The sequence below is a fragment of the Castor canadensis genome, chromosome 16 (genome assembly GCF_047511655.1).
Source record: "Castor canadensis chromosome 16, mCasCan1.hap1v2, whole genome shotgun sequence".
Taxonomy (NCBI): domain Eukaryota; kingdom Metazoa; phylum Chordata; class Mammalia; order Rodentia; family Castoridae; genus Castor; species Castor canadensis.
In genome coordinates this window covers 13,951,933-13,974,531 of record NC_133401.1, presented here as the reverse complement: position 1 = coordinate 13,974,531, position 22,599 = coordinate 13,951,933, and the positions used below count along the sequence as shown (strand labels likewise).

Below are 22,599 nucleotides of genomic sequence, written 5' to 3'. Positions count from 1 at the left end.
ATTAATACCCCTACCATTCACCACTGTACTGGAGAAGGGCATGAGAAATGAGTTCTAAAGAACTGGAAGATTAAACTGTAATTTTCACATTTTTGACAGCAACTGTCTAGACAGAAAAATGAGAATTATCTGTGAAGCTATTCTAGAACAAATAAGTGGCTGGTGGAGTGGCTCAAATGGCAGAGCGCCTATCTAGCAAGCATGAGGCCCTGAGTTTAAACCCCAGTGCTGCCAACAATACAAAAAAATGGGTAGAACAAATAAGGTAGTTGGATGCTACCTTGCATTAGCATTTTAAAAAATCAGTAGCATTAACTGATTAGAAAATATAAATAAAATCCCACCCACAAATAAGTAAAAACAATGAAATCTCAGTGAGTGAACTGAAGAAAGCACATTCAAACTACGAAAGACTCAATATTGCAAGAATCTAAGATCTCTCCAAATTAATAACTTCCTTGTTACCACATCAAAATCCAAAATAATTGGCAAAGTCCATCCCTTTCCACCCCATTCCCATGACAAGGTCCACCCAGGCTTACAACCCAGCAAGGTCCCTTTCCTTACTCAAGTCCCTACCTGGAGACAACTGTTCCACAGCCCACCTGCTTCACTGACACAAATCACTCCCTGGACATTTGATCAACAAATGATGTTAGCCTAACCTAAGCACGTTGATGTGCAATTTTCTCTAAGAAGCTAACGTTTTGAAGCAATCAGAGACAAGCATTCTCACACTTAAAGGGAAAATCTTAGCAATAAAAAAATATATTTTTTGACAGTCCAGGGCCTTGGGCATGGTAGGCAAGCTCTTCTACCACTTGATCTATGCCCTTTCTCCAGCCCTATTGTTTTGCATTTTGTTTTTAAGATAAGATCTAACTTTGCCAGGGTTGGCCTTGAACTCTGGACCTTCCTACCTCCACCTGGGTGCACATACATCTGGCTATAAAAAGATATTATTTAGGAAGGAGGAGGGGGGAGAAACCCCTGCAAATCAGAAGTATTTTTCGTCAGATCCACAGTCATTTGTTTAGTGGCTTTAAAGATCACCATGGGACTGATAGAGTGGCTCAAGTGATAAGAACCTGCCCAGCAAGTGCAAAGCCCTGAGTTCAATCCCCAATACCACCAAAACAACAACAATAACAAGACAGTTAAATAAAGAATATTACACCAGACCAGTATCTCCAAGGAGGAAGCACAAGCCTTGGCCCTGGCCTAGCCCTTAAGGCTGCAAAGTAGTTGCTGACAGCAAATGCCTGAAGAAATTGAACTGTACTAGCATTTCTATCAGGATCATTATTGGTTTTGTAGCACTGTTTATAAAATTGCACAAGTTTTGAGCAATCTGTTACTAACTCTGTTTTCCCCTTAAGATCTTGTTACTTTTAGAACTGCAGATTTTATAAGAATATCAGGTTATAGGAGAAACACCTGTACTCAAAAAGAAGCCAGGCCTTTCTTCCAGACGTAGCCAGAAGACTAGGCAGCCACTTCTATCGGAGAGTAGACCGATTTCCTGCGACCTAGTTCTCTGGAATTTGAGCACCAGATTATGCTTCCTCTTTTCTCTCTTCTCCCTCCAGACTCCCAGAACATTTCATTTAGGACAGGTCAAGTGAAATGGCCCCAAATTTTGAGCCTTACACGTTTACAGATCTTGAACAACTCACTGAACCTTCACAGGACTCAGTTTTCTCATTGTGCCAATGGGAAGGCAGTGTTTTAAAATCCTGACAGTGGTGAATTTTAAAATCTGCCTTTGATTCTTGCTTTGCCATTTACAGTTTTGTAACCTTGGACAAGTGACTTCGCTTCTCTGTAAGTCACCTGTAAAATCATCGTTAAGGCCGAATGATGCCCTGTATGCAAAGTACCTAGCACAAGGTGCACATTAAAACTGGGGAGTGAGGGATTCAGCAGAGCACATGTTGCGACTGTGGAGGCAGAGGAACCCCCAGAGCTGATGGGACAAGCAGACATGGCTGTGACACCCCCAAAGACAGTCCCCTCTTCCTGTCCGACTGACCCGGCCCCTAGCATGCAGGAGCCTCGCGGGCTTCAGGGGTTGGGGGGGGGTGGGGGTAGGGCGGGGACTACATTTCCCGGCGTGCACTTCGCGCCGGGGAACCGCGAGGGACAGTCCAGCGCCAGGACCTTGACCAGGCTGCGTTTGGGTCTCGAGATAGTATCCTCCATTCGATCAGCTCCTATTTTCGCCTTGCTAAGCCCGTGCGTTGCCGTCAACTTCACCCTGGGCCGCGGACTTCACAGGGTCCGTGGGGAGCGCTGGCCCCCATCTCCCTGCGCCCAGTCCTCCGGGACGAAGGAAGGTCCAGCGCCTTGCTTATCTTGCCAGCAGGCCTCCATCAGCCCCGTGGGGTCCCCACGGCGGCCCGAAGCTGGCAGAGGGTCTCTGGTGGGGCTGGGGCGGGCCCGGGGTCGCGCGGCCGGGGACTACAACTCCCAGGCGGCACTGCGGCGGCGGCGGCGACACGTCACTCCCGGCCCCGCCAGCGGCCCCGGGAAGCGGCGCGGGCGGGGGCAGGGGCTGGGGCCGACCGGGAGCCCGGTGCAGAGGATGGGGGCCGCCCGAACGCCCCGCACGTGAGGAGGCCGAGGGGCGCGCCACCCCATTCCGGGGCGGCCGCCCCCCGGGCTCCATCACACCCGCCCAGCTCGGCGGTCGTGGCCCGGGATGCGGAGCCGGGGACCGCCGGTGGAGCTGCGCGGGGTGAGAGGTGCGAGGAGGGGTGGCTGCCCGCTGTCCTCGCCCTCGGCTCCTACCCGCGGGCCCCGGCAGGATTTCGGGAACCGCGCGGCCAGGTCCTCTTAGCGCTCTGCCATCTGTGGGGAACAGGTGAACCTGCCGCCCTACTCCCATTCCGCCCCGCCTGGACAACCGAATCACTGGAGACGGCCCTGCCCTTTTAAAGAGGTTTTTTTTTTCCTTGCTCCAGCGGAGGGCTCCCTTAGCCATGGCCCCCAGGAGCCCCCTAGGACCCGCAGGGACTGTCCCCCATCCCGGCCATCCAGGCCCGCCCTCTGCATCCCGCGGGCAGCCTGTGTGAAGCGACCTCCCGCAGCCCCCGGCCCCTCCCCCATGGAGGAGGAGGAGGGGGTGGCGGCCAAGGAGTGGGGCACGACCCCCGCGGGGCCTGTCTGGACCGCGGTGTTCGACTACGAGGCGGCAGGCGACGAGGAGCTGACCCTGCGAAGGGGCGACCGCGTCCAGGTGCTTTCCCAGGACTGTGCGGTGTCCGGCGATGAGGGCTGGTGGACCGGGCAGCTGCCCAGTGGCCGTGTGGGTGTCTTCCCCAGTAACTATGTGGCCCCTGCCGCACCCGCCGCACCTGCAGGCCTCCAGCTGCCCCAAGAGATCCCCTTCCACGAGCTGCAGCTGGAGGAGATCATCGGTGTTGGGGGCTTTGGCAAGGTCTATCGAGCCCTATGGCGCGGCGAGGAGGTAGCAGTCAAGGCCGCCCGGCTGGACCCTGAACGGGATCCGGCAGTGACAGCAGAGCAGGTGTGCCAGGAGGCCCGACTCTTTGGAGCTCTGCAGCACCCCAATATCATTGCCCTGAGGGGCGCCTGCCTCAGCCCACCACACCTCTGCCTGGTGATGGAGTACGCCAGGGGAGGTGCACTGAGCAGAGTGTTGGCTGGTCGCCGGGTGCCCCCTCACGTGCTGGTCAACTGGGCCGTGCAGGTGGCCAGGGGCATGAACTACCTACACAACGATGCCCCTGTGCCCATCATCCACCGCGACCTCAAGTCCATCAACAGTAAGTTGAACCTTACTCAAGGTTCCACAGAACCTTGCAAGGCCAGGCCTAGGTGGTGGGAAACAGGGTAAGGGACACCAGGTGGCACTGTGTCTGGGGCAAGAAGGAGCAGCAGTACACCTTCAGGGCCAAGTGAAGCAGGCCTTGCTTCTCAAGGGAGAGGAAGGAGGCTCAGAAAGATTGAAGGACCAAACTCCCAGGCTACAAAATCTCCATAGCTCAATAAACATGTCTCCATGAACACTGTGATGACCTGAGTTTCCTCCCATAAACAGGACAGAGGCAGAGCCTGCCTTCATGGTGTTCACCATGCATTCATGGTGCCAGAGTCCACTTGGCAAAGACAAAAAGAACCTAGCTTACCTGGAGTCGGGGTTTCTCAACTCCAGCACTGTTGACATTTGTGGCCTGATCATTGTTGTGGAGGCTATCCTATGCATTTCAGCACAAATGGCCTCTATCCACTGGATGTCGTTATTTCCCACTCCTGTCCTCAGCTCTGAGAACCAAAAATGTGTCAAGGCATTACCTTATTCCCCTTGGGGGCAAAATTGCCTCCAGTTGAGAACCACTGTCAGGCCTCTGAGGCAGACTGGAAAAGATGGAAGAGGAAAACATATGTAGCTTATGTGGAAGCTTCCAGGCTGCCTGGCTGATCACAGGTTCTCCAAAGTTGATTGGTTGGTTGAATCCCGGTGGAAGGGAAAGTTCCCCAAGACTCATATTTGAATCAAGAAGCATCAGCAAGGGCTGGCAGAGTGGTTCACGTGGTAGAGCGCCTGCCTAGCAAGTGTGAGGCCCTGAGTTTAAACCCCACTATTGCCAAAAAAAGAAGCATCAGCAAATATTGAGCACCTATTAAGTTAGGAGCCCAACAGGGACCAAGTCAAACCTAGTTTCTGCCCTGATAATAATAAGCTAGACATTTCACTCATTCATTCCACAAATAGCTCTGGAGGGCCATGTATCAGATACTCGTAGGGATATACTTCCTAGCTCTCAAATTCTTGCTCTGCCCAGTCTCACTCCCTTTCATTTTTTTTATTCATGTCTTCATTCTTTCATTTGGGATTTACAAGGCCAGTATGTTCTCTATCCTCACATGGTTCACACCCAAGCCCAGAAACATGAGGGTCACCCTTTGCCCTAAGTGCTCACGTCCTATCCCTGCTTCCTGTCAATTCTACATCTTCAGATTTGTTTGAATCCATCACTATTTTTTATGAGTTTGTTGCCATTCTACTACCAATTACAACTGTAAGCCCCTAGAACAGAGGGACTGAGCGGTCCTCACCTCAACCTGGCATTCATCCACTCAACAGATAGCTACCAAGTACCCATGACATGGCCAGGTCTATGCCCAGACTGGGGACTGGGCAAGACAGATACAGATGGGCCCTGCCTTCCCCGATGCCCACACTCCAACTCCTCTGAGCTGGGTGAGTGGAGGCAGGACCAGCTGGCATGTTCCTCTTAAAGGCTGGGCTCCTTCTTGGCCCTTCCCCACCCAAGCTGATTCAGGGCAAACCCCAATTTTTTGTAGCCAGTGGGACCTGGATAAAGGGTGACTGGGCTCTTAAGGCCAGGGTTTCCTCAAGGAACAATGGGACTCCTCCATGCCCCAGACAGGACACAGATCCTCCACAGCATGGTGTCCCATTTATCCTTCCTCCAGAAGCCTCAAATCTGGCTTAGTTTAGTAGTTTTTTTGTTGTTGTTGTTGTTTTTTAATCTGCTTTAGTTTAGTAGTATTTTTTGTTGTTTTTTTTTTTTAATACTGGAGTTTGAACTCAGGGTTTCATGCTTGCTAGGCAGACACTTTACCACTTAAGCCACTCCACCAGCCCTTTTTGTGTTTCTTATTTTTGAGATAGAGTCTTTCAAACTATTTGCCTGTAGCTGGCTTTGAAATGGGATCTTCCTGATCTCTGCCTCCTGAGTAGCTAGGATTACAGATGTAAGTCACCAGCACATAGCTAGTTCAGTAATTCTTAAGAACCTGGTCTATGCTAGAGACTGTCCTTGTCTCTGGAATTATAGAAGTCAACAAGGTCAGATCTGTCCTCTCACTATGGAACATAGATGCTAGTAAACAGGACTATGTGACAATAGATATGTGGATGAATGGATAGATGGATGGATAAATACATACCAAAATTTCAGGGTGCCAGGGGCTCTCAAGGAAATAAGGCAGATTAAGGTTGGGACAGAGGGAGCTCTTTAGATGGAGTAGTCAAGGAGGACAACATTTAAGCAGAGATCTGAGCAAAAAATATCCAGTTTTACAGAGACCTGGGGAGGCTGGTGGAGTAGCTCAGCTGGTAGAGTACCTGCCTAGCAAGCATAAGGCCCTGAGTTCAAACCCCAGTACCACCAAAAAAAAATCATTACAGAGACCTGGGGAAAGGGGTACAGCAGGGCAGACGTCCTGAGATGGGAATGAGTGGGGCTGTGGTAGTAATGCAACAAGACCAGAACCACAGGAGTTGAGGAAGAGGTGGAGGAGAAAAGATCAGAAAGGTAGGCAGGAGCCATGCAGAAGACTTGAATATTTTCTGGGATGGAGTGGAAGCCTCTGGAGTGTTTCAAGCCAGGAGCGACTTGGTAAGGCACAGATTTGCACAGGGGACTGACTTGGGACCGGTTTGGGAGATGTAGAAAAGTGTGAGACAGGACATGTTCCCTCTGCCGCAGAGTTTCTACAGGAGGGAGCTGGGGAATAGGACCTGAGACGGGAGGGCATCTGGGGGAGTAGAGTCACAGACTGTGAGGGCACAGAAGGCTTCCGGAAGGAGATGGCATTGAGACGGGTTTTGAAAGATGGGTTAGATGGCCAGTTGTGTGGGTAATTTGCTGATCTCTCTAACCCTCAGTTCCTTCATCTGTCACATAGGCATGACAGAATTACCTCATTATTATTATTGTCATGACTGGAGCAGTAGTCAGGGATGCTGGAAAATAAAGGTGGAGAAATAAAGAGGAATTACAGGGACCTTTTACACTAATAGCAACAGGACTTACTGTTTCAGGCAATAAATCTTACTGTACAACCATAGAAGGTAAATACTGTCCTACTTAACCAAAGAGAACTCTTGGTGTAAAGGTGAAGTAAATTATGCAAGATCATGCAGCTAAAGTGGCAGGGCCAAGATTCATAGGCAGACAGTGCACACTGTACTCTGACAGGAGGTGGTAAGATATTGAAGTAGTATGACATTGGGCTCTGGTGACAGGGATAGTTGAAGTCTTTGTCCTGCCATTTTCTAGCCAGTCAAATACTTTTGGCTAAGTGACTTCTCTGAGCCTCTGTATGCTAGTCCATAAAATTGGATTGCTTGTGAGTCAGTGTTTAGCCCCACTCTAAACACTAACCATGATTGTCATTGTTAGTGATAACCCTAGGCAGCAGGTCAGCTGGAACTGTTCAGTATGCTCGGATGTTTCAGATTTGGTCACAATGATGCTACATAACAATCCACCTCAAAAACTCAGTGTCTTAAAACAATTGCTTGTTGTGGCCTGTGCACTTGGAGACACTGGAGGGAGGGCAAAGCAGGTTAGCTGGACTCAGCTGGAGAAGCTTTGCTCCAAGTATTTCTCATCTTCTTGGACCAAGAGGCTAGTCAAGACATGTTGTCATGGTGATGGGGAAGCTCCAGGGTGCATGCAAGCAGCCACTCATGGCCTCTTCCCACCTACAATTAGAACTGACCCCTGTCATGTCCACCTCATTCTTGGCCAAACAAGCCATAGGCCATCCCGAGTTAAGGATGGGAAAATGCAACCTGCCTCATTAGTGGAAAGAGCTACAAAGTCACATGGCAAAGTGTGGACACAGGACAGGGTTGCATCAACTCCTGCCTGCAGGAGAGCACAGGGGTGACAAAGACAAATGGAGGACCACATTCCTCCCTTCTGCTCATGGTTTGCAGGGCCCACTTCTGCACTGGCAGGGAAGTCAAGGCTGGATGAAGGAGAAGCGGCCCATGGCCATTAGTTCATGGCTACTCTTTAAGCTCCCTAGAGCACAGGCTGGCGTCAGAAGTTAGGGGAAGCTCCTGCCTTCTTCCCGGAGCCTGGGACAGGGATTAGATACAAGGAGGGACTTCCAGGATTCCAAGCCAGGAAGGAGCTTTGCAGAGTGGGGCCTCCCAGAGAGGACTGCATGCCTCAGCCTGTACCCGCAGGTGGGTGACCCGCCTTTCCTCCTCCCCCTAGTTCTGATCCTGGAGGCCATCGAGAACCATAACCTCACAGACACGGTGCTCAAGATCACAGACTTCGGCCTCGCCCGTGAGTGGCACAAGACCACCAAAATGAGCGCTGCTGGGACCTACGCCTGGATGGCGCCTGAGGTTATCCGCCTCTCCCTCTTCTCCAAAAGCAGCGATGTCTGGAGGTGCTGAGAGGCAGGGCCAGGGTGGCCTTGGGAAGTAGGGAAGGGAGAAAGTGGGGGCTGCTGGGAGAGAGACCCCATCTCCAGCTCCAGCCCCTCTGGGCCATGTCCCTGGCAGCATAGGTGGCCCCAAGAAGGGATTGGAACTAGAATTAAAAATTCAAAGGACAGAGCTGGGATGTAGATGTCAGCACTAAAAGGTCCCTTAGCCTCCCTGTGCCCATTGGTCAGACAGGAAATCAAGGCCTTTTGAGGTGACCATTCCTTCCCTCATCCAATTCCTGGCTCTTGGGAAGCAGAAGTGAACATATATAAACAGAGTTCCTGCCTTCATGATAGTTTAAAAAATCCACAAGAAGCCAACAGGAAAAAAAGCTGTTTTTAAGTTCAGAAAATTGACAAACAACTAGTAGTGGATAGGAAGGCACTGTAAGGGTCAAGGACCACTTTGGGAAAGGCTTTCTGAGAAATGATAGGTTAGCTGAGTTCTGAGTGACAAGAAGCCTGCGTGAGAATGAGCTTGGTATGTTCCATAAAGTGTGGCTGGAGCAGAGCAGGCAGGAGCCAGCAGGAAACACTGTGAGAGCTGCACAGTCTCCAGCTTTACTCTGAGTACAGTGCGTGGTGTGATCTGATTGAACATTTTAAAAGCCCCCTTGGCTGTGAGGTGGAGAATGGATCTTAGGGGACAGGAGTGGTGGCAGGAAGCCAACAAGGAGGCTGTGTCTGTGGCAGTGAAAGTTGGAATAGAAACTTGTCAAGCTGATGCTTTCTACTTGTTGGAGCCAAACCCAGGTTTTCCCATTTGCTGTTCCTTCAGTTCCCAGCTGAGCCTACAGATTGTCCATGCAGCAAATTAATGGGTGTGGGGCAGAGACAAATGAGACAGGATGTCTCAGGCTTCCCCAAGGGCAGAGCAGTTTCAGCTGGAGAAATTCCGGCTGCCTTTCCATCAGGCGATCATTTATGGCACCAAACATCTGTTTCAGCTGTAAGGAAGAGAAACCCCCCAAATAAAAAGAAAACTGCAGTTTTTGTTCTCATGCAAAACACAGGACTGATATGGTGTCCCAGCATCATAGGCTCCTTCTATGTTGGGTTCCTCAAATCGGTGTTGGATAATTCTTCCTTGTGTGGTACGTCTCGTACTTCTCAGGATACTAAATACAATGGTCCCCAGCCACCAATTGTGAAGACCTGAGTTCAAACCTCAGACACACACACACACACACACACACACACAATCCCACAGGTGTCCAGGCACATGGGAGCAAGCAGTAGGGGGATCCTTGCACCTTCAGGTGAAAGCCACTGTTATTTTCCTCCATCTTGGGTGGGCTTCATTCCCAAGTTTGCCTCATAATACAAAAAGCTACTAGAGCTCCAGCTTTTATGTTCACATTCCAACTAGTAGGAAGGAGAAAAGAAGAAAGGAGCACCCCTTCTTTTTAAGGACACTTCCTGTAAGCTATTTTTCTATTCCACATCTCCATCATCCCATTGGCCGGAACCATAGTCCTTTGAGCATCTTAGCTGTACGAGAGGATGGAAAATTATTTCAGGCAGCCTATGCCCAGCTCAGATTCACCAGTGCAGTTACTGAGGAAGAAGGGGAGGGTGTTAGCAGCATGAAGACAGCAGCTATGTCTTCCTTATTCTAGTGCCTAGAAAGTGCCTGCCACACAGAAGGCACTTAGTAGTCTGTTGAGTGAATGAATGCATGAGTGCCTATTGGTAGTAAACAGGGATCTACTACCTACTAGAAGCTGCACAAAACAGTAATCAGGATCCAGAAGAACACATAGGTGACTGAGAAAGGTGGACACTCAGGTGACAGCAGTACTCTCTGGTATCATGAACTATTCAGGGCACTATCATGTGCATCAGACAGACCTGAGTCCAAGTGTGGCTCCACAACTTATTAGCTGTGTTACCTTGGGCAAGCAGCTTACCCTCTCTGAGCCTGTATCTGCTCATCAGATGAAGCAGGGATCATGCCAGTACTTTTGCCTTTCAGGGCTATTGTGAGGATTGCTGAGAGGGCCTAGCAGAGTTGGCTGGCCTGGAGTAAATGCTTTATAAGTGTAAGATAGTGTTAATTTGTTTTTAGAGCTAAGTGCTGTGGGTTCTGAAGGAATATAGAGGAGAGGCCTCTCACCTAACTTTGGAGGCTGTGGAATTGAGGAAGGTTTCCTGGCAGAGGGGCCAACCTAAGTTGAAATTTGAAGAACAAATAGTTATACAAAGGAAAGAGTGTTTTCAGCAAAGTAAATAAATAGCACGTGCAAAGGCCAGAGGTTTGGGAGAACAGGTCTTACGTTCAGTGTGACTGCAAGATGGAGTTGGAGTTGGGATGAGGCTGAGGATATTCAGAGGCGAGGCTGCAGGGGCCATCAAAGGTCAGGGCTGAGAAGGATGGGCATGGGGAACCCATGGAAGGTTTTCAGGCAGGGGCAAGGGAAGGGAGAAAGAGCACAGGGAGACATCAGAGCACCAACTCCATCTTGTCTGTTGGGGAACAGACCCCCAGAATTCAAATTAGGTCCTTATGGCCTTGTTGGCTGGCTGGATGTTAGGGTGAGGGAGACGCCCTCTGGGCCCAAGGCAGGACTGGGGTGCAGTTGAGGATTGGGGTGGGCTGTGGCATCACGCCTCCCTCTCCCCACCTGCAGCTTCGGGGTGCTGCTCTGGGAGCTGCTGACGGGTGAGGTCCCCTACCGAGAAATCGATGCCTTGGCTGTGGCGTATGGCGTGGCTATGAGCAAGCTGATGCTGCCCATCCCCTCCACATGCCCTGAGCCCTTTGCCCGCCTACTGGAGGGTGAGCCAGGGCCTGTGGGAGGGTAGGCTCTGCTGGGGGGGTGGGGGGCTTGCTCCAGACCTCTCCCCTTCACACCATCCTTATGGGCGGGCTTAGGAGTTGGGGAGAAGGTGCTGGAACCCCAGCGACTACAGGCATCTCCCCATGGTCAGCTCCATGGCTCCCTTGTTCTGGCCAGACCCAGAGCTCTTAAGGGTATCCACCCTGTCCCATAATTCCAACACCAGACCCTCCAGAGGGAGCAGGTCCCTCCCAGCCTTTTACAGGGACACGTTGCCATGGTGGCTTTGAATTTCTTCCCTCCTGCTCCAGGAAAGCTGTTTGTCCCCAGCCCCCAGAAGTCCTGTCTTCAGACTGCTAATGTCTCCATCCCTCCCACTGTGCCTTCCCCTCCTACCCCAGAATGCTGGGACCCTGACCCGCATGGGCGGCCAGATTTTGGCAGCATTTTGAAGAGGCTTGAAGCCATTGAACAGTCAGCCCTGTTCCAGATGCCGCTGGAGTCCTTCCACTCACTGCAGGAGGACTGGAGGCTGGAGATCCAGCACATGTTTCATGACCTGCGGACCAAGGAGAAGGTGAGGGCAGGGGCAAGGTGGGGGGGGCTGATACGAAAGGGCAGCCTCCAGTCGGTACACTGATTAGAAAAAGGCACCCTGAGCAGGCCCCAGTGGTTCACACCTGTAATCCTACCTACTCAGGAGGCAGAGATCAGGAGGATCATGGTTCAAGGCCAACCCAGGTAAATAGTTCGAGAGCCCCTATCTCAAAAATACCCAACACAGAGAAGGGCTGGTGGAGTGGCTCAAGTGGTAGAGCAGCTGCCTAGCAAGCATGAGGCCCTGAGCTCAAAACCCAGTGCCGCCAAAAAAAAAAAAAAACTAAAATACTAAGGGGAGAGAGAAAGCACTCATTTCTTTGAAATGAGCCCGGCCACCAAGCTCAGAGAGTGAAGTGGGAGTTGAAATGTGAGCCCAGCGTACCCCACTGCAGGGCATTAACAAAACCCAGCAGTCCTGGGACTATTGCAGAGGCAGAGTGGCTAAGCCGGCCCGTTCCCGCATCTGCATCTCCCACCAGGAGCTGCGCAGCCGGGAGGAGGAGCTGCTGCGCGCAGCACAGGAGCAACGCTTCCAGGAGGAGCAGCTGCGACGGAGGGAGCAGGAGCTGGCAGAGCGCGAGATGGACATCGTGGAACGTGAGCTGCACCTGCTCATGTGCCAGCTGAGCCAGGAGAAGCCCAGGGTCCGCAAACGCAAGGGCAACTTCAAGCGCAGCCGCCTGCTCAAGCTGCGGGAAGGAGGCAGCCACATCAGCCTGCCCTCCGGTACACCCACCCCACGCATCCTGGGTAGAGGCCTCCCAGCGCATGCGTGTGTGTGTGTTGTGTGTTACATCCTCCCCCCTTTGATAGCTTTTTTAATTTCTGAACATATCGCATATAAAAAGTTACCCCAAAAGAGAGAACCCATAAGAACGAGTAATAGAGGAGGTGAGCATGATCAAAGTCAATTGCATGCATGTGTGGAAATATCACACTGAAACTTCCCGCATTGTACAATTAATATGCACTAAGGAACAATGTGGGGGAGGGGGAATAAAATGACCAAAACCTCCCACAAAACATTATAGGGCTGAATGAGTTATTCCAATCATCCCTCAGGAAAGCGGAGACTCTCTCAGCCCTCGATATGCTTTCCACATACCCCTCAGACACTCTTCGTCCACCCTTCAGAGTAACTCTTAGGGCAATCATGTCTGCTTTTTTTTTTTTTTTTTTTTGTTTTTGGTGAGACTGGGGTTTGAACTCAGGGCTTCATGCTTGCAAAGCAGGTGCTCTACTGCTTGGGCCACTCCTCCAGACCAGTTTGCTGTGGTTATTTTGGAGCTAGGGTCTCATGAAGTATTTGCCCAGAGTCTCACTATGTAATCCAGACTGGCCTCAAACTCTGAGACTTTTTTTTTTTTAAGTTTTTCATTTCTGCCTCAGCCTTTTGAGTGCTGGGATTACAGAGATGCGCTGCCATGCCCAGTTTTTAAATACCTTCTAATCTTAATCTGCCTCCTTCCACTTCCCCTGCCCCTTGCAAGTCCTATGGACTTCCCTACAGCCAGGATTTTTGCTGCTTGCTTCCCCCAGTATCATTTGCCATGCCCCTCTGTCCCCTAAATCCATGGAAAGTGCTATGAGGTTAAACCAGATGAAATTGCTGATGTTCAGCCATTTCTGACTTATAAAAACAGAAGTTCAGTGTGGGTGTGGTAGTTTACACTTGTAATCCCATCTCCTTGGGAGGTGGAGGTAAGGGAATCATTATCCAAGGCCAGCCAGGGCAAAAGTGCAAGATACTATCTGAAAAACAAACTAAAGCAAAGGGGTTGGGGACCTGGTTTAAGTGGCAGAACACTCGTCTAAGCAAGCATGAGGCCCTGGGTTCAAACCCAAAAAAGAAAAATTTTTTGACGTGGGGTCAATGATACAGCACTTGCCAACATACAAGAAGCCCTGGATTTGACCCCCAGCACTGAAAAAAAAAAAAAACAGTAATTTTTTAATCTATACTTATATGTCATAAAATTTAGAGTAAGAAAAGTAGATTCACAAGTCCAGTTGTTCCAAACATGCTTAAATGTCTCCAGTAGCCAAATTAAGTGTCTTTCTAAATTTAAACTTAGTTACAATTAAATAAGAAAAGATTAAACTGTAGTTCTTCAGCCAATTTCAAGTGCTCCATTGCCACATGTAGCTAATGGCTACCATGTTGGACCCCCCAGCCTAGATCCTAAGTCAAGTGCAGTTAGATTTCGGACCTCTGCCCCTGCCTTGCTGACTTAGGAAGGGCCAGGTGCTTTGCATTTAAGAGAATTGCAGCCAACATTGGTGCTGGTGGGTCTGGGGACCACTTTTTGAGATCCACTGTGTTAATGAATTAAAGTGCAGTTCTCACGCTGTCATTCTTCTAGCCTTCTACAAAGGAAGCTTCCCATTGCTTCATGTGGAGTTGTTTGCTTAGCAAACTCTCTTCCTTCCTGCAGGCTTTGAGCATAAGATCACAGTCCAGGCCTCTCCAACCCTGGACAAGCGGAAAGGATCCGATGGGGCCAGCCCCCCTGCTAGCCCCAGCATCATTCCCCGGCTGAGGGCCATTCGCTGTGAGTATCTACAGGGCCCTCACCAGTCAGTCAACAAACACTCTGAGCACATACCTGGCATCAGACCATAGGGACAGCTAGGAACAAGACAGTCAGAACCCCTTCCTTCCCCCATTCTCATAGGGGTGATGTAACAAATAAATCAGTAAGCAGCAACGTAATTTCCAGGAACAATCAGGGAAGGGAATAAACGAAGACATTGGGGCTGAGGATGTAGTAGCTCAGTGTATAGTCCATGCTTAGTATGTGAGGCCCTGGATTCTATCCCTGGGAGAGGAAGAGGAGGGAGAGGAGAGGAGGGGAGAGGGGAGGGAAGGGAGAGGAAAGGGGAGGAAAGTGGGGGGAGAGGAGAGGGGAGGAAAGAGGGGGGAGAGGAGAGGAAGGGAGAGAAAAGGGAAGGGGTGAGGAGAAAAGGGGAGGGGAGGGGAAGGGAAAGGAGAGGAGAGGAGAACTGGTTCACAGAATTGTGGAGCCTGGGAAGTCCACAATCTGCCATCTGCAGGCCCAGGAAAAGCCAGTATTGTCCTTTCAGTCCAAGTCTAGGAGGCTTGAGAACCAGAAGTGCTGATGATCAAGGGCAGGAGAAGATGGCTGCCCCAGCTCAAGCAGAGAAAGCAAGTCCACCTTTCTCCACTTTTTGGTTCTGTTCGGGTCCTAGATGGAATGGGTGGATGGTACCCGTATGCTGCCTACGCATTCAGATGCTAATCTTCCCCAGATTAGCATTGTGCCCTCATGGACACACTTAGAAATAATGTTTTAGGAGCCATTTGGACACCCTTTTGCCCAGTCAAGATGACATGTAAAAGTAGCCATCAGAGGAGGCTCTGTCTGAGGAGCTGAAGTTTAAACAGGGCTCTTGGTGCAAGGAGTGAGATATACTCAGATCTGAGGGGATTGTTCCCCTGGCAGAAGTAACAGCAAAGGCATAAGACTGAGAATGAGCCTGGCATGTCTCCCAGCCCAGAAGCTGACTTGGTGAGAGTGCAGGGAGAAAATGGTTTATTCTGTGGTCACACAGGGCCTTGAGAGCCCTTCCTTCCCTCCTTATTTTATCTTCTTTGCAATGCTGGGAATCAAAACTAAGGCCTCATGCTAAGCATATGCTTTACCACTGATCTACACCCCACGTCCTAATCAGGGAGATCCTAGAAGGATGTGAGCAAAGCCGTGATAGGATCACATTTCTCCTTCTCTCTGCCTAATGTGAGAGATAAAGGCAGGGAAGCCAATGAAATTATATGGGCTGGACCAGGGTGGGGGACTTGGAAAGGAAAGATGGTCATAGGGTCATGTGGCAGAGGTACAACTGGTGGAGTTGCTGTTGGGTTCAAGGGTGCAAGCCTGACTCCTGGCTCTGTTCCACCCTATCGTGACCCCCACCCTGGCCCCTGGCTCCAGCCTGACCCTTTGGACACCTGCTTTTATTTTATTGTATTTGGCAATACTAGGTTTTGATCTCAGGGCCTTGCACTTGCTAGGCAAGCACTCTACTACTTGAGCCATGCCCCACCCCCAAGTCATTTCTGGTTTAGTTTGTTTTCAGATAGGGTCTCACGCTGGCCTCGGACCATGATCCTCCTACCTCTGCCTCCTGAGTAGCTGAGATTACAGATATGCACCATGTCCACCTCCTGGACACCTGCTTTGTACCAAGCCTAGGAGGCCCTTCTAGCAGGGACAAAGACAACCATACAGTGCTAGCAAATACTAGTACCAGGGTATGTTCAGAGTGTGGGAAGAACAGAAAAGAGAACTGAGTCTCCAGAGAACTGACTACTCAGGGCCGGAGATCTGAGGGCAAGCATCCAACCAGAATGAAGGGTGGAAGGCTAAGGGTGTGAGGAGTGGTGACAGAGGGGCTTGGGGAAGAGCCACAAATGTCCTGCCCAGAAGCTGGGACTTGTCCAGGCAGTGGGGAACTATTTACAGCAGGAACAGGTCATGACTGGAGTCCAAAAGGTCCCTTGGACTCCCAGGAGGAGAGTGGATCCAGGTGGGGAGACTGGAGTCTTAAAGAGCCAGGACAAGCTCTCTAAGACTGAGTAACCACCTGGCTTCTCTCCACCCAGTGACTCCTGTGGACTGTGGTGGCAGCGGCAGCAGTGGCAGCAGCAGTGGTGGCAGTGGAACGTGGAGCCGCAGTGGGCCTCCAAAGAAGGAAGAACTGGTTGGGGGCAAGAAGAAGGGCCGGACATGGGGGCCCAGCTCCACCCTGCAGAAGGAGCGGGCTGGAGGAGAGGAGAGGTATTGTAGGAGCGCACCTGCCCCTGTGTCCACCCAGGCCCGGGGCAGCCATGGCTGAGCCCCATCTCTCCACGCCCCCTGCAGGCTCAAGGCCCTGGGGGAAGGAAGCAAACAGTGGTCATCAAGCGCCCCCAACCTAGGCAAATCCCCCAAACACACCCCTATTGCCCCGGGCTTCGCCAGCCTCAATGAGATGGGTAAGAGGGTGTGGGTGCTGCGGAGGGAGGGGCGAGGAGAAGCCTTGGCCAGAAGGGAGCAGAATCCCAGGCGCGGGGCGAGCCCGTCACAGGGCACCCCGAAGAGGGATAGCAGGTCCTTGGGACGTGTGGCTTACTCCCAGGGCAAAGGGCACTCTCCTCAGAGGCTTTGGGAGACAAAGATTGAAGAACGTGCTTTGGGAGTCTTGCTGTTGGGGAGGTCAGTGGGGGCAGTCGGTGTCCCTAAGTCCCCGGGAGCCCGCGGGGCCCGGAGCAGCCGAGTGATGCCCTTCCCTGTTGCAGAGGAGTTCGCGGAGGCCGACGGAGGCAGCAGCGTGCCCCCTTCCCCCTACAGCACCGCGTCCTACCTCGCGGTGCCACTGCCCACCGAGCCCTCCCCGGGGGCGCAGGCGCCGTGGGAGCCGCCGCCGGCTGCGCCTCCCGCCCGGCCCGGGCACGGCGCCCGGCGGCGCTGCGACCTGGCACTGCTGGGCTGCGCCACGCTGCTGGGCGCCGTGGGCCTGGGCGCCGACGTGGCCGAGGCGCGCGCGGCCGACGGCGAAGAGCAGCGGCGTTGGCTCGACGGCCTCTTCCCCCGCGCGGGCCGCTTCCCGCGGGGCCTCAGCCCAACCGGGCGGCCCCTGGGCCGCCGCGACGACGCGGCCTCCGGCCCGGGCCTGGCGCCCTCGGCCACCCTCGTGTCGTTGTCATCCGTGTCCGACTGCAACTCCACGCGATCCCTGCTGCGCTCCGACAGCGATGAGGCCGCACCGGCTGCGCCCTCTCCGCCGCCCTCCCCTCCTGTGCCCTTGCCCAACAGCAACCCCCTGGTGGACCTCGAGCTGGAGAGCTTCAAGAAGGACCCCCGCCAGTCGCTCACGCCCACCCACGTCACCGCCGCGCGCACCGTGAGCCGTGGGCACCGGCGGACGCCTTCCGATGGAGCGCTGGGCCAGCGGGGGCCACCCGAGCCCACTGGCCACAGCGCGGGTGAGTGAGGCCTGCGCGCACAACCAGGGGACAGAAAGGGCCCTTCCCGGTGACACGCAGGGCCGGTGTCAGAGCCCCACTGACCTAAGGCAACAGCGTATGCCTAGCTTGGGGGAGGGAGGTCTGCATGCCCAGCCAACTCTGCTGGAAGCTTTGTGGGCCCTGGGATGACTGAGGCCCAGGATGAACTAGGGGGTGGTAACCTAATGCCTGCCAGGGCCCGGCAGGCAACTAGAGCTGCACAAGTGTAGCATTTATTTTTCACCTCCTTGCTCGCAGCCACAAAGATGGCAATGGGTAGGTGTTGGGTACTCACTACCTAGCACTGCCCTGCTTGTCCTACAGTTACTGTTAGCTAACCCTCCCCTGGTAGTGAGGTCTGTTTTGATCTCTGCCCAGAAAATCATGCCTAAGGTGTGTACCCAAACCCAGCCTTCTGGAGGAAGGACAGGGCTTTGGCTAGTGTGCTACTTAGAAAGCAACTCCAGGCAGGGCTAGGTGGCTCCCAGCTACTAGCAGGTAGCGATCCGGAGGATCAAGGTTCAAGACCTGCTAGGCATAAAGTTAGAGACCCCCATCTCAACCAACAAGCCAGGCATGGTGGAGTGTGTCTGTGATCCCAGCTATGTGTGTGATCCCAGCTATGTGGGAAGCATAGGTAAGAGAATCACTGTCAAAGGCCAGTCAGAGCAAAAAAGAAGCAATACCCTACGTGAAAAAATAACTAAAGCTAAGAAGAGTTGGGGATGTGGCTAAGTGGTAGAGTACTTGCCTAGCATGCATGAGGCCCTGGGTTCCATCCCCAGTATTTAAAAAAAAACTGGCACTGGTGGCTCATGCCTGTAATCCTAGCTACTCAGGAGGCAGGAAATCAGGAAGATCAAGGTTTGAAGCCAACCTGGGCAAATAGTTCACAAGACCCTATCTTGAAAAAGCCCTTCTCAAAAAAGGACTAGTGTAGTCCCTGAGTTCAAACCTCAGTACCACAAAAAGAAAAATCCCAACACAAAAAATGTCCTGAGTTCAAACCCAAGTTCTGCCAAAAAAAAAAAAAAACCCAAAAACTTCACAATACAGCCACTCTCTTGGACTGGAGGCGAGGCCCTGAGTTCAAACTTCTGTACTACCAAAAAAGGGAAACAGAAAGAAAGAAACCAGCTCCAAAAGGCTAAGGAACCAGTCCTACCCAGATAAGTGAGCCATTGTGAGTATGGGAACCTAGGTCAAAGCCAAGTGCAGTGCTGAGGATGGCTGTGGTCTTGCTGGAAAGCTGGCCCAGCAAGATCTGAGGAGCTCTGAGGATTTTTCAAAAGAAGCCGAAAATTCCGCTTTTCACATAAAAGTTGCTGGCTTTGGAGTACTACCCTGCCCCACCCACCCACTTTATGTGATCCTCTCTCCCCAGGCCCTCGAGACCCCCTGGACTTCCCCCGCCTGCCTGACCCCCAGGCCCTGTTCCCCACCCGCCGTCGACCCCCAGAGTTCCCTGGCCGCCCCACCACCCTGACCTTCGCCCCAAGGCCCCGGCCAGCTGCCAGCCGTCCCCGCCTGGACCCCTGGAAATTGGTCTCCTTTGGCAGGACTCTCAGCATCTCGCCTCCTAGCAGGCCAGACACACCGGAGAGCCCTGGGCCCCCCAGCATGCAGCCCACGCTGCTGGACATGGACATGGAGGGGCAGAGCCAGGACAACACAGTGCCCCTGTGTGGGGCCTATGGCTCCCGCTGAGGCCTGCCCACCACCGCCCGCCTGGGCAGCCATGAATGTAGCGCCCCAGGCCCTGCTGCAGCCCGCCATGCCCCAGGCGGGGGAGGCCTGGGCAGGATACTCACTCTATTTATTGGGGAAGGGGGGAGGGGGCACTTAATTTATTCCTTTGTACCCCAGATGGCGGAGCCCTGAGCCCACCCTGCAGCTGGGGGGAGGGTGGGCAGGGATTCTCAGGGACAGGGCATCATGGGGGATTTGGCACAAAACACAGCATTAAAGGTAACCCCAGCCCCCTACCCCACTCAGCCGTGTGTCTTTTCCTGGCCCAGGCCCTGATGGTGCTCATTCCCAGTGGGACACCCTCACCCCACAGGCCCTCACTAGGCATCTCTGGGTCACTAAGCTAGGCCCATGTCCCCTCCCTGGTCCCCACAAGAACACCACACAAAGGTTATGGTCGCCAGTGACAAGTGCTTTACTGGCAAACATGAGAGGGGGAGTTACACCGTGAGGTGAGGAGGAGTGGGGTAGGGACAGCCCCTTGGCTTCAGCCAACCACATCGCGAGCAGGGGCCCCAGCCCCACTGTCACTGTCATCCCGCTGGAGGCTGCAACGGTTCATCTTCAGCTGAGTCAGCTGGATGTAGCGGAGGACATTGGTGTCTGTGAGGGATGGGGGCAGGGCATTATCTAGGTGTCTGGGGTAGCAGGGGACAGCTGCGCCATCTCAGTTCACACTCATGCCACCCATCCCCAGTGGCTCCTCCCCAAAACATGCAGTGCCAGAGCCCCTCCGCAGAGTCCCAGCCTCAACCAGACAGTTCACACCTCCCCGCCTTTGCACGTGCTGCACTCTGCCAGGAATGCCTCTTCACAGAGTGAGCCTCTTGTCACACCTCCACTCATCCCCCAGTGACATCTGTTTTCACCAGAACCCTTCAAAGGAAAAGTAATCTTGCATCTTTTCGCCCACAACCCTGCATCATGCACCTCTGGGACCTCTCCTCGCTGGCTCTTGATTAAAAAAAAAAAAAACAGAAAAACTGACGAAGACACACACACACACCTTGACAAGATCTTTCAGCAGGCAACATGCTCCAGCTCTGCCATCCCCACCCCACTGCCCCCACCCCAATTTCCTGGCATCACCTGCCCTGGGTGGATGAGGGGAGGGGAGTAGGCGCGTGTGTGAATGGTTAGCGAATGAGGGTGGTAGTGGTGGGGGCAATGAAGATGAGACTGCTGTGTGGATAGGGAGGGCGCTGGGCGAAGGAGGGATCAGAATGGGTCCAGGACGAGATAGTGTGCGGGTAAACATCAGAGGAATGACGGGTGAGCGGGCGTTTGAATGATGAAGGGATGGACGAAGAAAGGACTGGTGGGTGTGTACGGAGTGTGTGGGTGAAGAGGAGTCTTCCAGTGGGTGCACATCACTCCCCCGAGGCAGCTCTGTGGAAGGAGAGCTCTGCTCTGCCCTGATCTTCCTGCCTTTCTTCCCTCTGCTCCAGCCCTTTCCCCTGCCCAGACCTCATCTCCGTCCTACCCTGCGCCTCACCTGTGGGCTCCCGGCTGCGGGCCTCCTGCAGGTAGCGCAGCGCGCGTGCATAGTCGCCCAGGTGGTAGAAAGCAATGCCCGCGCGGTAGGTGGCCTTGAAGTTCCCCTGCTGCTTCTCCAGCACCTTGAGACAGTACTCACGCACGCGCTCATAGTTCACCAGCTCCGACTGCAGCAAGCAAGCTGGAATGCCCGGTACTCTCAGAACCTGCGGGCGCCCGCTAGAAACCACGTGACCTCGAAGGACCGGGCCTCTGCCCCTCAGCCTAAGGGATTGCTATGGCCACCAGGGGGCGCCAATCTGCTAGCCCAGCGGAATAGAGTCAATCTGCGCTGCCGCTAGAGGGCGCAAAGGACACAGACAAATCTCTCCCGAGATTAGGCGGAGGTTTGGGTATTCAGGACACTCGCAGAGGCGAGGGACCAGGCAATGAATAGCTCACCCAGGGAAGGCTCTTACCACCTTAGATTTGCGTGTGGCAGGAGGAGGAAAACATGACTCAGTGTAGCGGGGTTCTGACAACCCAGCCCTAAGCCCGCTTCCTGCATTCCTTCTTCATCCACCCAGAGGCCAACGTGTTCACTACTCTCAATTCCTTTCCTTGATCAAGTTCTGAGGTCTTCCCAACAGACTATGGCGCTGGCCCCTGCAGCCTCCAAGTTCCCCTTCTCCCGCCCCCCACCCGGCCAACCCCAAGGCCTCCTGATTGCCCCTCACTCCCCATCTCTCTTTCACATGCCCCTCTGTGCCCCCCGACGGCCCCGTACCCGTGAGGGAGTCGTAACACTCCACCTCCGTGTTCTCCACCAGGCGCCGCTGCTCTTCACTTAGGCGGGCCGGCCCCGGGCTGGTGGCGGGCCCAGGAGCGGGGGCGGGCAGGCCTCCAGGGCGGGCTCCCTGCGCCGCCTTCAGCTGCAGCAGTGCCCGATGATACTTGCCGATGGCTTCCCGGAACTTCTTCTCTCGGTAGCAGCGCTGGCCCTCCGCCTTGAACGCCACGGCAGCCCGTAGGCTGCTGTCGAGCGCTGCAGCCAGGGCCCCCGACGGCTCTGGGGCAGGACCTGGCCGAGCCGAGCCATGGCGGGAGCCTGGGCCGGGGCCTGGCGGGGAAAGGGCGGGAGGCGGGCGCGGTGGAGGCTCCGGGGCAGCGCTGAGCATCAGCACCGGGGACAGCGCGCCGCGCTGCATTGTGGGAAACTCCTGCGGCCGCCGCTGCAGCTACCGCATCGCCCCCCGCGGGGCCGGTCCCCACCCTTTCTCCGCCCCCGCACCTCCGGCTGCCGACTCCAGCTGCCCTCTACGGGTCTGAAGAAGCCCCCCTCAAAGACTCCCTCTCACGCAACCCCATTCCTAGTTCTCCAGCTGCATCTTCCTTGTTCCCACTCCCCTTACCCTCACGCCCTCCTGCGTTCTCTTCATTCCCCCATGTCCAAAGCTCCCCAATATTTCTAGAAGCAAAGGATGAGCCTGAGGGGAAAAGCAGGAAGATATCAATCTCGTGGAAAGCTGGTTTCCAGCCCACTAGCCATTTGGCATGTTGTATAAGAGCACAGGATATGGACTCAAGGTGCCCAAATTCAAATCTCTGTTTATTTTCTGACACTAGTGTATGCTTGGGAAGTTCGCTTAAATTACCTGGAACTCTATCTGGTACATGGAACAATAACATCGCTTTGAATTCATTCTTTTTTTTAATGCAACAAATATGGGCGGATCGCTGTTCCCAGCTCTGCCTTGTATG

The 22,599-nt window shown here is 53.4% G+C and overlaps 2 protein-coding genes across 3 annotated transcripts; one reads left to right on the top strand and one right to left on the bottom strand.

Moving 5' to 3' along the window:
* Window positions 1-2,573: 2,573 nt before the first annotated feature.
* Window positions 2,574-20,346, top strand: Map3k10 (mitogen-activated protein kinase kinase kinase 10). Of its 2 annotated transcripts, none has more exons than XM_020166933.2 (10): window positions 2,574-3,788; window positions 8,007-8,187; window positions 10,857-11,005; window positions 11,408-11,583; window positions 12,086-12,332; window positions 14,042-14,158; window positions 16,231-16,405; window positions 16,490-16,602; window positions 16,906-17,592; window positions 18,998-20,346. In XM_020166933.2, the coding sequence occupies exons 1-10, from the start codon at window positions 3,107-3,109 to the stop codon at window positions 19,318-19,320; spliced, it is 2,850 nt and encodes a 949-aa protein (XP_020022522.1). In that variant the 5' UTR covers window positions 2,574-3,106; the 3' UTR covers window positions 19,321-20,346. The 2 variants fall into 2 exon arrangements, with proteins under 2 accessions (XP_020022522.1, XP_073913245.1); XM_074057144.1 differs by having other exon boundaries at window positions 12,086-12,356.
* Window positions 19,754-22,298, bottom strand: Ttc9b (tetratricopeptide repeat domain 9B). Its single transcript, XM_020166936.2, has 3 exons — window positions 21,626-22,298; window positions 20,858-21,040; window positions 19,754-19,965 (listed from the first exon to the last, which is right to left on the bottom strand). The coding sequence occupies exons 1-3, from the start codon at window positions 22,044-22,046 to the stop codon at window positions 19,850-19,852; spliced, it is 720 nt and encodes a 239-aa protein (XP_020022525.1). The 5' UTR covers window positions 22,047-22,298; the 3' UTR covers window positions 19,754-19,849.
* Window positions 22,299-22,599: the final 301 nt, after the last annotated feature.